General features: G+C 31.1%; 1 protein-coding gene across 1 annotated transcript; it reads right to left on the reverse strand.

Annotated features, from left to right (window-relative positions):
• Positions 1-1505: 1505 nt before the first annotated feature.
• LOC110643460 (BEL1-like homeodomain protein 9) lies at positions 1506-8178 on the reverse strand. Its single transcript, XM_021795834.2, has 4 exons — positions 6720-8178; positions 2796-3163; positions 2522-2582; positions 1506-2353 (listed from the first exon to the last, which is right to left on the reverse strand). Exons 1-4 carry the CDS (start codon positions 7653-7655, stop codon positions 1820-1822), a joined length of 1899 nt encoding a protein of 632 aa, XP_021651526.1. The 5' UTR covers positions 7656-8178; the 3' UTR covers positions 1506-1819.
• Between the last annotated feature and the right edge of the window lie 4535 nt (positions 8179-12713).

Consider the following 12713-nt stretch of genomic DNA (forward strand, 5'->3'; position numbering starts at 1 on the left):
TGTCAGTCTTAAATTTTTTTTTTTTTTAAGTGGAGTGGAGCTGGGACCACCCCTTCATCCGTCCATCATGTTTTGTAGGTTATGCCATGTTTCCTCATCTTCACTCATTTCATCTTCTGACGAGACAGACAGTAAGTCATAATAGCTTTCATATTGAATCATGTATTTTTCATACTGTGTTTGCATCCCTCGCTTTAAAGCAGCCTGGATATCTGAAACCTGATATCTAGACCCAAAACAGCTATTCAAATGAGGAATGTTTGCTGAAGTCCGAGTTATAAAATCTGATTGTGAAGGGATAAGATTTTTAAGAAACCGAGTCCTCCAAGAAGTCAGAAGACTATTGTTTTTCCAAAAACTTGTTAATGTACAAATTATTTGAACACCTACAAAAGTATTAGCGAATGGAGAGCTACAACAAGCAATTCATTGCTTCTACCTGGATAAAGATCATTTTGTCCAAATCAACAAATGACGAGTAAAGACAGTCGTCAATAAGTAACAAAAATACCGATATCCAAGGCACATATTAGTCTATACGAGTACATATTCTTAATTATTTGTTCACTATGAACATTTACAAAGTTCAAAACCCTTTTATATTAAAAGACAGTATATATATATTTCTCTCTTCACATCTCTCATAATTTCACATTTTATAATAAAAATTTAATAAATATCAAATATTTACACCTACAATAACATTCACACTAACCATAGCACCCCAAAAATTTAATAAATATACAATTTATTAAGTTGATTATTTTAATTATTTTAATATATGTTGAAACTTATTTTAATGTTCAAATTTTAAATTTTTCATATTAAATTTAAGTGTGTTAAGCGTAATACTATTTATTTGTAATTTAAATAAATAAATTAAAATAATTATATTTCCTATTGCTATTAACTATTTTAATCTTTTTCCTGTACTTTTAATTTGGCATTTTTTTTTCTAAATATTCTGTGAAGCAAGTTCTCTGATCCCAGAGTTTAGTATTTTTACATTTTATTTCTTTTAATAAAAATAAACGTTTTCAAAAAAATAAAAATAAACATTCTGGTTGAACTTTTTAACCCTTCCCACTTCATGGTTATTTTGGAAAATACTTTGTAAAATAGGCATATTCTACAATTACTTAAAATTACTTTATTAAAAAAAATTAATTTAATAAAATTTTATTATTTATCTAATAAAATTTTTATAAATTGATTTTTCTAAAAAAAATTAATTATAAAAAATTATCAAAAAAATTTATATAAACAATAATTTTTAAAAATTAATAAATAATCATATATGATAAATATTATTAAAAAATTATAGAAACAAATTTAAAGTTCATTAAATATTTGTATTGTATTTTTTTAAAACAATATTTTTTATGTGAAAAAATTTTATTTTTAATTAAATTTATAAATTTTTCTGAATTAATTACTTTATAAAAAAAATTATTTTATAAAAACAAGTGTAATCAAAGTAATTTTACGGAATAAAAGCACACAAGTGTAAAATGTGAGCTTTCATTCACATTGGAATCCACTATCTAATACCAGTCTACTGATGATTTTGCCACCAAGGTATCATTTCTTCACATTTAATTATACATTTACAGAAGAATTTTACACCAATCCTTCTTTTAGGCACAATATTAAGAGATCACATACACTGTAATGTAATGAACATACCTTGTTACACCATGAGGGCTAGCATTTGACCATTTTGTTTGAAGTTGGGCTCTGATAGTCAACAAAAGCACATCTGGAATAAGGCTGTTAGCATGAATACTGATGCTCAGACTGTTCCTCACATCAAACCTCTTCAACCAACAAAATCATGCAAAAGTTGCCCTCCAATAACATCCCTTCCAAAGTGCCGATTTTGTGCTTCAAAACTCCCCATAACAAATCCCTCGCTACTTGTCTCAAGACCGAGACCAAAACGTTGTGCTGCATTCATAGGGAAGGGCTCTGACAAACCTATCCCATTATTCTGGTGAAGGCCTAGTGTTAAGGAAACACTGCTGCTTCCACCTGCTGCCCTTATACCAACTCCTACAGGCGGATTGCTCGACATACTGTTGTAAGACAAATTCAATGCTTCCTCATTCCCCGGAGGTAAATCAGGAAGATCATTTCTAGTGCGCTTTGAGAGGATGTCTTGAACCCTTTGGATGGAGGCTGACGGGTCATCTGATGCAACGGAGTTTGAAAGATGTACCTGATCACTTGATTTGTTAGCATTTTGTTCCACCCTTTGTGAAGATTTTTGTGCTTGCCGTGTTTCCAGCATGTATATTTCTTCCACCATTGGCTTCCAGAGCCTTACTCTTGCATTGATGAACCAATTAGAAACCTGGTTCACATGTAGATATTGTCAAACAATGATCACTCAAATTCTCTATGAACACAGAAGTTTGAACAGTCCAAACTTTTTTGCTGGTTGGGACTGTGATGGTGAAGGCCTAATTCCTTGGGTCTCGAAGGCCATAAAAGAATTACCATAGTTATGAGAAACGCATACCTGACTCCGTGATAGACCAGTTTGTTTCGCCAACATTAGCTTGTCTGTATCTGTAGGATAACTGCAACAGGAAACGTAATTCTAATGATTATAGTATAATCATTGCTAAACATACTCCTTTAACAGTAAGGGAAATGAGGAGAATGAGGGAGGGAGATAAGGGACAGAAACTGTAGCTCTATTTCAGAATGCAAAGCAAGTTCAAATTCAATAAACTAACAGAAATTAACTAGGGGGAGTTACTAATAATAAATATAAAAAGTTGGTCACTCACGGATGCAAGAAATGTTCAAACAACCATGCCCTAAGTACAGTCACAGCACGCTCAGGAAGCCCCCTCTGAGGTCTCCAAACAGGCTGGTGCTCAATGAATCCTGAGTTCTGAACTGACCTCTGGCAATATGGGCCTCTATCAATGTTGCCAAACCTCGTAGCCTCTTCTTTTCCATGGCTCAGCTGACCATGACCCTTAATGAACTGAAGCTGGTCAGTTATTGCATTCTTCAAGGACCTAAAATGTCTAGACATGGTTTTCAAGGCCACGTTTGCATATGGAGCAGCATTGCCAAGCCCAGCAACACACTCAAAGGAAGCCACCACAGCTTGCATCTGCTGATAATAATGCTTGTATCTCCTGTAAACCTACCAAAGATACAAAACACTATTGAGTTTCAGGAAACATGCACAAACAGGTCCAATGAGAGTGGAAAGAAGTTATTCTATAAAAAGTAAGCAATACTTGGATGGTCATTACAATCATTTCTCCTCTTCTAGCATAACTCTCAAAATCTTTAGAGCATTAGTGGCCGAAAGTTGCAGTCAAGTTAGACTGAAACCACAAATCACCACTCAACTCATAGCACTCTCATTTATTAAATATGTGCTTAACTAAAAATGAATCAAACTTATTTTGGACTGTATTTAAGGGGAAAATATAGGCATTACGCACATTTCAATTGAATGATGGGAAGGTTCACCATAAGTCCACAATGTGGTAGTGTTTTTCAAGTCACTTTAATACAACAAATTTAACTATCTGATCTTTTCTTTCCTTTTTTTTTTTTTTTAATTCAATGATGATCTGATCTAATAGATCTCTTACTGAAAATTGAAGATGATGACGCAAAAATTAGCAGTTAACATTCTTATACCATTCATGAACAAGTAAATAAAAAATTTGGGGAATAGAAAGTTAAACCTAAACAAAACTAAATTAAACCAAGCATTTGAACAAATTTAATATTCAATTAGATTGCAATATTTGTTGGTTAAGATTGCAAACCTAAATAATTTAGTGGTGGCAAGTGAAATTAAACCAAAACTCTCAATGCTTATGCTCCATGACTTACTCGCTAACTTCATCCTACCTGAGCCCACATCCAACTCATATTACTAGGGACACCATTAAGTCTTGACAATTAAATACTAGTGCTTTTAATGTTCATTACCAGAGGCACATTTTTAGGAATGACATTTTCCTAAGCATTTTAAAACATAAATCAGAAATTGAGTTTTCTTTTTTTCTTTTTTTTTTTTAATTATTTAAAAGACCTAGCAGCAGAAATGTATATCAGCCAAAGACTGCACCGTATAAAACTTGAAAGCAACTGAAACAAAATGTTTGCCAACCACACCAAACACAGCATTAACTGCAAATAGAAGTGGATAATTGAACTTGAAACCTAATAGGTGAGTGATATGCCTTTAGCCATTAGATCAAGTCAAGCTATGCAAGTTGAGAATAACTAAATAGGAAGTTTAAATGATTTTAATCCAACACCTCAACACGACATTTCAATACCATTCCAGAGAATGGAATTGCTTTAACACAATCATATCCACCCCAAACATAAAGACAACACTGGCTAGCTTCAAACCAGCTAACAATATCTTAACATCATTTACTATGTAAGATTTCACTAGAAACATAAATTTCATGAAAACACTCAAACACAAACACAAAAAATTTGCATATTGTGAGATAGTCCTGCGGACTGAAGCACAACATTTAAGAGAGACTAATTACTCGCATGTATCACCACTGCATTGGCTTTGAAACTTAGTGGCACTAGATTATGCAAAATGGGCAAGAAAGAATTCAGGCCCAAGTCTTCTCCTCCTGTCTAACTATTAAACTAACAAAATAACCGTAGTTGAAGTTGAGGTTACCATAGTTCACTAAAAATTCATACATGTAAATGAATTGAACCAATACAAAAGCAACTAGCAATTATTATTTCAACAGAAATAAAACCAACTCAGCAAGCTTAATAAACTCTTGGCTAACAATCACTTATCTTGAATCATATTCAGTAGCATTCAAGTGCAAATAGAAGTTATAGCACAGCAGCACTTCTACTTCAATCCTACATAGGGCAGTCAACATGGCATGCAAAGAGATTTGCCTGTACTATAGTAAGGGGCAGACAAGATGGTAACAGACTCGACCTCTTGGTTAAGAACCCACTCCTGCTGCTCTCTCCAACACCCCCCCCCCCCCCCTCTTTCTCTCTCCTCCTCTCTTCTCCCCTCCTCCTTTTTACTCTCTCTTACCCTATCTTCATCTCCTCCTTGAACAGAACATAATCATTTTAAAAAATTAAAAAGAAAAAAAAAATTTACAAATAAGCTTTGGCATGCATCACTTCTTGGTCTTCCCATTTCTAAAATTTCAAAGTTAGTTAAAAATGGTCCAAAACAACAATAATATTGTCCAAAGCATGTCATTTTGAGCTTAAAAGGCCAAGTATTATCTTAAAAAACAATGACTAAAATATTATTTTAAAAAAATAAAATAGGACTAAAGATTATTTTAAATAAGGGGTTAAAATATCATAAAAAAATGAGGGTGCAGGTATTGGTACAGTAAAGCTGATGGGGTTTTTATAACATTTTCAAATACATATACATAAAGCACAGTTGTCCTACAATGAAATAATATCTTGTTGGTGAATATAGATAGATAAGATTATGGCATATTTTGGACACAGCACCACCACATATTTCATCCATATAAGAATTATACACAGAAGTAGCAAAATTTCAAATTCTACTACTGTGCTTTATCCACTTCACAATCATGACAATATTGGGAAAGTTGATCATATATTCCAAGTATTTAATAAATCAGATCAATTACTCTTTCAATTAGCATTTAGATTATGTTCAATTTATCTCAAATACATCAAGTAAAACATCAATGGCGAGATCCATCTAACCACCATACAATTTAATTCAATGTGACTGCTCTCATCATGACCAACCACTAAATGGACTATCATAACAGGCTATAGGGATCCAAGTATAAAATCAAATTCCATGATGAAGAGGAGCACATAAAGCGCACATGGAGGAATAATTCCATCACTAACTTATCTTTGTTCTTCAAAAGTTCAGAATCACATCCCAAAAATGATAATTGATATTAGCATAACCTGCTTGAACTGAAACCAGTCTTTTAAAAAGTCTAGACGCCTTGTCTTCTACTCATCTGTTTTCTTTAAGAGTGGAATAAAATTATTGCTTTCCATACAGACTTTTTTAGAGTATAAATCTTTTCAACCGGATTCCTTCAATCACTTTACACACAATAAGCCCAGAACATAGTGACATTGTTACTTATTAGAACTCTTTCTATGACTGTCAGACACTTTATAACATAATCTTTGTGCATATATTCCCTTCTATCGACTTTTCATAAAAGATGATTTTGTGATCATCAAGGCCATCTACTATACCTCTCGAATAGCAAGAATCTAATAATACAGTTGAGGAAAGCTATAAATTACAGACAACAGAGAATCACTTATTCATGCAAACATCATCGATTGTATTTTGGTTAAAGCAATGTCTGCCCCAGCACATTATAGAATAAAATTATTCATTTAATAATTGCAATTGATGGCTCCCACAGCGACAAAATGCTTGGTTTTCACAAAGACGGGTCTCGAAGGAAGATTGAAAATGAAAATTACATCGATCTACTGGAATTTAAAAATACCAGACCATAGGACTAAACGGCAGGAAATAAATATTATAAGAGTGATTCTACGAACCCATCAAGAATACGAAACATGAACTACGCATCGACATAGTTGAAGTTAAACTCAAGAACTGCTTCACTAGACCAACCATTTAGCTCAAATGCAAAAGAGAAAAAAAATGAATAGAAGAACGATATCACAATAGAGATTCTTACCTCATCTAGCATTGAAATTAGCCTTGACTTCTTTCTCCGACTTTCACCTCCATCCCCACAATTAAGCGGATCATCCATAATTCCACATGCGTTCAAACACTCCACAGGAGGATCCATCAAAGACGCATCCATCGTGATTTTCTCGCTGTAAATTTCCCGACCCACGTCACAAAACTCTTCAAGTAGCTGCTGTGCAGGCTTCAAAAATCTTGATCCTTTTAGAATCGAAGCGTATCCCGTGAATGGCCCGAGAGGGACCGAACTTCTAGACAGCTCATTCGAGGTCGAGCTACTGCCTCCAACAATGCCAGGAACTATATATCCATCACCACCGCCAGCAGTAACCTTATCACCGTAAACTGCAGATCCGTATCTTTGCAAATTAAGCTCTAAAGGGATATTACTTTGGTGGGTGTTGTGAGAAGACAAAGATAAAGACAAGCCTTGGCCAGTGGCATTAGACTCATGAGCCAAAGACAAGGGTTCTGGTTTAAACGCTGCAGCTTCACTACCACCATTATATGGCTGATCAAAGTCTCTCATGTTTTGAAGGTTATGAGAAGCGTAAAGAAAAGGGTTAGCATGAATATCTTGAATTGAGCTAGGATTTATAGGCAAAGAAGATTGCGGATCCAAATAAGGATGATGCGTAGTGGAAGAAGGAGAAGAAGCAGCATTTACGATCCCAGCAACAAACCCCATTAAATTAACACCTTCCTCTTTAACCACAGAAACCCCGTTTGCTTTACAGGCCTCACTAACACCCGAGAGAGAGTTATTAGCACAAGCTAGCAAATCTGAAGAGAGAAGTGAGGGATCGTACAGAGGGAGTAACCCAGTACAACCCTGAAGGTCAGGATGGTTTTGAGCCACAACTCTTAGCTTATCTCTTCTACTTTGCTGTGGGACATGGTAGGGCTCAAAACCCTCCGCCATAGCTACACAGAGCCAAAAAAAAAAAAGGTCTGTATTCGTACCCTTTGAGAGTAGCAAAATATTAAAAAAGTAAAAATTAAAGACAAAACAAGAGAACAGAAGAGTTAGGAGGGAAGATTGAAGACGAAGAAAAGGAAAAACAGAGAGAGAAGAGTGAAAGAGAAGTGGTAGTGGTGACGAAATGAAAGGTTATGAGGATCATCTACTGCTGCAAAAATGGCAGGTTAGCAGAGATACGTGAAGGGATAGATGGAAAGACGGAAAAAAAGAAAAAAAAAAAGAAATTGAGGTTATGCTATGGAGGTTGTGTTGCTCACTTCACGCATACAGAGACGCTCGCTCGCGCTCACTCACTTACGCGCACAAATTAACATCTCACACACACGACAACAAATCTATGTTACAGTCATCTTTCTCTCCATTGGGAGCTCTCTGGAGAGCATAGGGTTTCGAGAAACCGGACGACGACCGTCTATTTCCGGTAATAATTGAAGGAACTACTGTGTTGCAGATATTTCTGACAGGGATTTGTCGTTTTATTCAATTTTGTTCTTTCTTCTTTTTTTTTTATATTTCTTTTAATTCAACAATAAAAATGACTACTTAACCTCTCTAATTTTATGAAATTAATAATTTATTCTTACTTTTTAAAAATATAAATTACTTTTTAGTCTTCTTTATCTAATAAAATTAAATAATTAAAAATAAAAAAATTATATAATTATATATTTTAAATTATAAAAATTAAGTAAAATTTAAAATAATATTTAAAATGATAGTAAGAATTAAAGGGTAAATAAAATAAAAATAAAGAAATTTTAATAATAATTAGGTTTAAATTTGGGAAGGAGGAGTGGGGTGGGGGGGTGATGACGCACATGAGAACGCGGGAATAGACCGATGAATAAGAAAACTGAGAGAAGGGCGAAAAGGCTGAGCGAATGAGAGTTTGGCCTTCTCAACACTCATCAGCCAAACTAATTAACAAAAAAAAAAATTCATTTTCTCTTTCTTGCGCTTACTCGCTTAACGAGGTCTTGTTCGTTTATTTTTTTTCTTTATTATTATTTAATTAAATAATTTTATTTTTACACTATACGTAAATTTTAAGAAAGCGAAAGACAATCCCAAAGTCACCTTTTATTTTATTCTTTTTATATCATAATATTAATAAATAATTAATACAATGTAAGAATGACAAGGGATCGCTCTTACAAATTTTATTTTATAGAAATTGAATAAATTTTAAGGATTATCCATGAGTTTTTTTGGTTATAATAAAATTATTTTTAAATTTAAAAATATAATATAAAATTTTTTTAATTTTAAAATTTTATATAATAAAATATTTTTAATTTTTAAGTAGTTAATTTATATAATTTAAAATAATAATAATAATAATAATAATAATACAATAACCCCACATAATAATAATTTTTAAGTAGTTAATTTTAAATTTTAATTTTTGAGTTTTTAAAATATTATTATGTGGGGTTATAGTAATTTAGGATGAGAAAAAGGTCTGTCTATGTCTTCATCACGCACAATATTAACATCGAAGGGAAATCGAAAAAATATTAAATCAATTCGGGATGGATTGGGAAGGATTTGAAAACTTTGATCATTCCCACGGGGATGTTGGGTTTAAGGAGCATTGAATAGGTAAAGAGGGAAGAACAGTAGAATTTGGTGTGGCAGTAGTAGTATGTGAGAGGAGTTAGGAGCGCAGTGTAGCGTTAAATGAATGCACATGTGATTAATGATTGCAGGAAACTGTTAATTACAGAGCTACTGCCATCATTTACAGGCCAGTGGGCCTCTAACACCGATTAGCGGCTTACCTCATCATTGTCATTTTCTTGAAATTATAAAATCTCTCTCTCTCTCTTTGTTTCTAAAATAGAACCCTATTTCATTATGCAAGCTGCTCCTCAACGGGGATTGGATTTCAATTTATGGCCGAAACGACATAAACAAAGGAAAATAAGTCCCATTTTGGTCCCTTGGAAATTCAGATCAGCTTGCAGATGATTTTCATTCTAATTTTAATTAGATGTGATTTTAATTTCATGGCGATTTAAGGCTAATTTTATTTTTCAATCCGCAAACTTAATTTAAAAAAAAATATATGTCAATAAATAATTATTAAAATAATATTTAGTATAAATAAATTTTATAAAATTTATTTATAAATTTAAAATTTTAATATTTAATTTAAATGAAAATTTATTTAAAATTTTTAATAATTAATTTTATAAAATTTATTATGACTAAATTAAATTTCATTAAAATTGATAGTATTTATAAATAAATTTTAAATATAAAATTATATATATTTTAAGTGATAAAATTATTTTTTTATTTTATATTATTTTATTTATTTTAAATATAAAATTTATTTTATTTGAAATAAATTTAATATTTAATATAAAATATATAAAATAAAAAAATTTATTTATAAATAAATTTCATCATGAAATTTATTTATAAATAAAATTAATTTTATTATAAAATTAAATTAAATAGGATCTAAGATTATAAAAATTAATTGAAATATTAGAAACTAGTAAATAAAACAAACAAGTAATTACTAGTTAGTCTAGTTTCTCATATTTAAATAATAAAAAATATAAAATATGTATTTTTTTTAAATTCTTTACATAAAAAGATAATAAAATATATTATACGAACGAATAGTCTAAGATAAAAAGTACTTAAAAGTATGAAATGGATAGATTTAAATTTGAATAGATTATTGTTAAAAGTTTAGAACTAATAAATTAATTAATTAGTCTTTCATTCTTATATATTTCTTTGAATTTCTCCTTTTCAATATGAAAATATTGATGATAGCTTGTAAATTTAAAATTAAAAAATATAAAATTTACATACAAACGAAAGGGAAAATTTATAATTACTATATTAAAAATTTTCTATGTAATATTAAATAAAAAAACAAATAATTAATTGATTTTAATTTTAATTATTAAAAATTAAGATGTATGCATATTTTTTTTCATTTATTTTTATCTGTCATATTTAAATTTTTCACAGCAATTTAAAAAAAATAACCTCATTTTTATAAAAACAAACTATTAATTAATTAAATTACATTTTATTTCACCTAATCACTCTTTATATAAATATTTATCATATTTAATAATGAAAAAGGATAGAATTAGAAAAAAAAATAGTTAATAATCTATGATTTTCTAAATGTCACAGAAAATTTAAAAAAAATTAAACATGACAGACAAAAATATATGAAGGGAGTATTTTTCTTAAAGCAGAAAATATCAAATTCAAGTAATGCTTTTAATGCATGTTTGGGAATGAGTGAAAATGGAGGAGGAGTAGGGGAGGAGAAAATGGGGAGTATTTACATTTTATCTTGTTAGAAATATAAGAAAGATTAAAAAAAGAAAAGTTAAATGCATCTTTTCATCCCTCAATTTGCGCTTTCTAACTTATCATATTAGGAACTTTTCAATAGGCCTATAACATTCCTGAACTTGCAAATTCTATAAAATTAACACAATTTTGATATTCTTCATCACAGAAATATGAGTCCCACACATCAATTATAATAATCCATATTAACATTCTGCTTCTTTCTATCTATATATTCTACGAAAATTTTCTACTCCAAAAAAATGATTTTGCAGTCTCATTCTCTCTCTCCTCATTCTCACTACAATAATTTTGACCAAAATTCATAATAAGTCCAAATATGATTAACATAAATTTGGGAATCCAATTCAATCCAGTAGCGACATTCAATATCCAAGAAAGGCCGTCTCAAATCATATACACAAACATATCGATCTTTATCAAATAATTGATTAAAAATAGATAAGCAAAAAACTAAAAAGCAAAAACAATAGTTATTGGATTGTGTTAAAATTTTGATAGAGTTTTCTCTATACCTAAAACCTAACTTCCTGTAAGAAAAACACAATTTTAAGCAATAAGCAACCTCACCATTGCCTCAAGACTACAACTCTCTGCTAAATGCCTATCCGGTGCCTTTATTAGCTCAACTGCCTAAATTTCACTGCAATCTCAAAATTTTAACAGGTCAACCCTAGACCTATCAATCTCCTTCAACTTAGTTCTCTCTCTTTATTTATATAAAAACATCATGAAAAAAAAAGAAGAAAAATTTACATCTATATAATTTATAAAAATCCAAAGTATTTTAAAAACTTTTAACAAAGCAAAATTTATAAAATATTCAATGAAGAAATGTTTATATATACATACATATGAAATAACTCGATGAAAATTTGAAATCCATATAAATAAATATATTTTTTTTATTTGAATTCAAAAGGAAAAAAAATAATGACATGAAAATGAAAATAAAAAAAAATATGGCATTAAATTCTTCCTTTTAAATAAAAGTTTGTCTTCGGATTTTTTAAAACAATAAGATGATAAGTCCAAGACAATACAGAAAGAGAAAAGTCACAAGTGGAACAAGTGTGACTACTTGTTCCTCACATCCCGCTTAAACTCCTAATGGGCATTCCAAAATGAATTGGCTTTGTCACAACATGCTAACCATCGGTATCCTTGTAAAGCGAAGCTATTGCATCTAATAATCCCATAAAGCCACTGCTACTCATAAGTCAAGTCCTTGTTAATCTTCGCCTCATCTATCCATAGTACTTATAAGGGGTCAATAACATACTTCTTCAACATGGAGATGTGAAACATAAGGTGAGCACAAGAAAAAAAAAACAGATGGGAACTCCAAAAGGTATGCAATTGCTCCAACATACTTTGGTGCCAACACGGCTCCTTTCCTAAATTTCATAAATCCCTTTACATGAGAGACCTTAAAAAATGCATGGTCATCCACTAAAAATTTTGCATCTCAATTTCTTGGGTTTACTTAACTCTTCTGTTCGCTGGAAGTTGCCTTCAAATACTCACGGACCCAAGAAACCTCCCTTAACGTGTACAAACTAAAACCACATCATGCACTCTTACTTCATCAGCCTCTGTTCAACAAAGGGGTGACATACACTTCTTGTAATGCAACACCTCATAAGG

This window comes from Hevea brasiliensis, chromosome 3 (genome assembly GCF_030052815.1).
Source record: "Hevea brasiliensis isolate MT/VB/25A 57/8 chromosome 3, ASM3005281v1, whole genome shotgun sequence".
NCBI classification, from domain to species: Eukaryota; Viridiplantae; Streptophyta; class Magnoliopsida; order Malpighiales; family Euphorbiaceae; genus Hevea; species Hevea brasiliensis.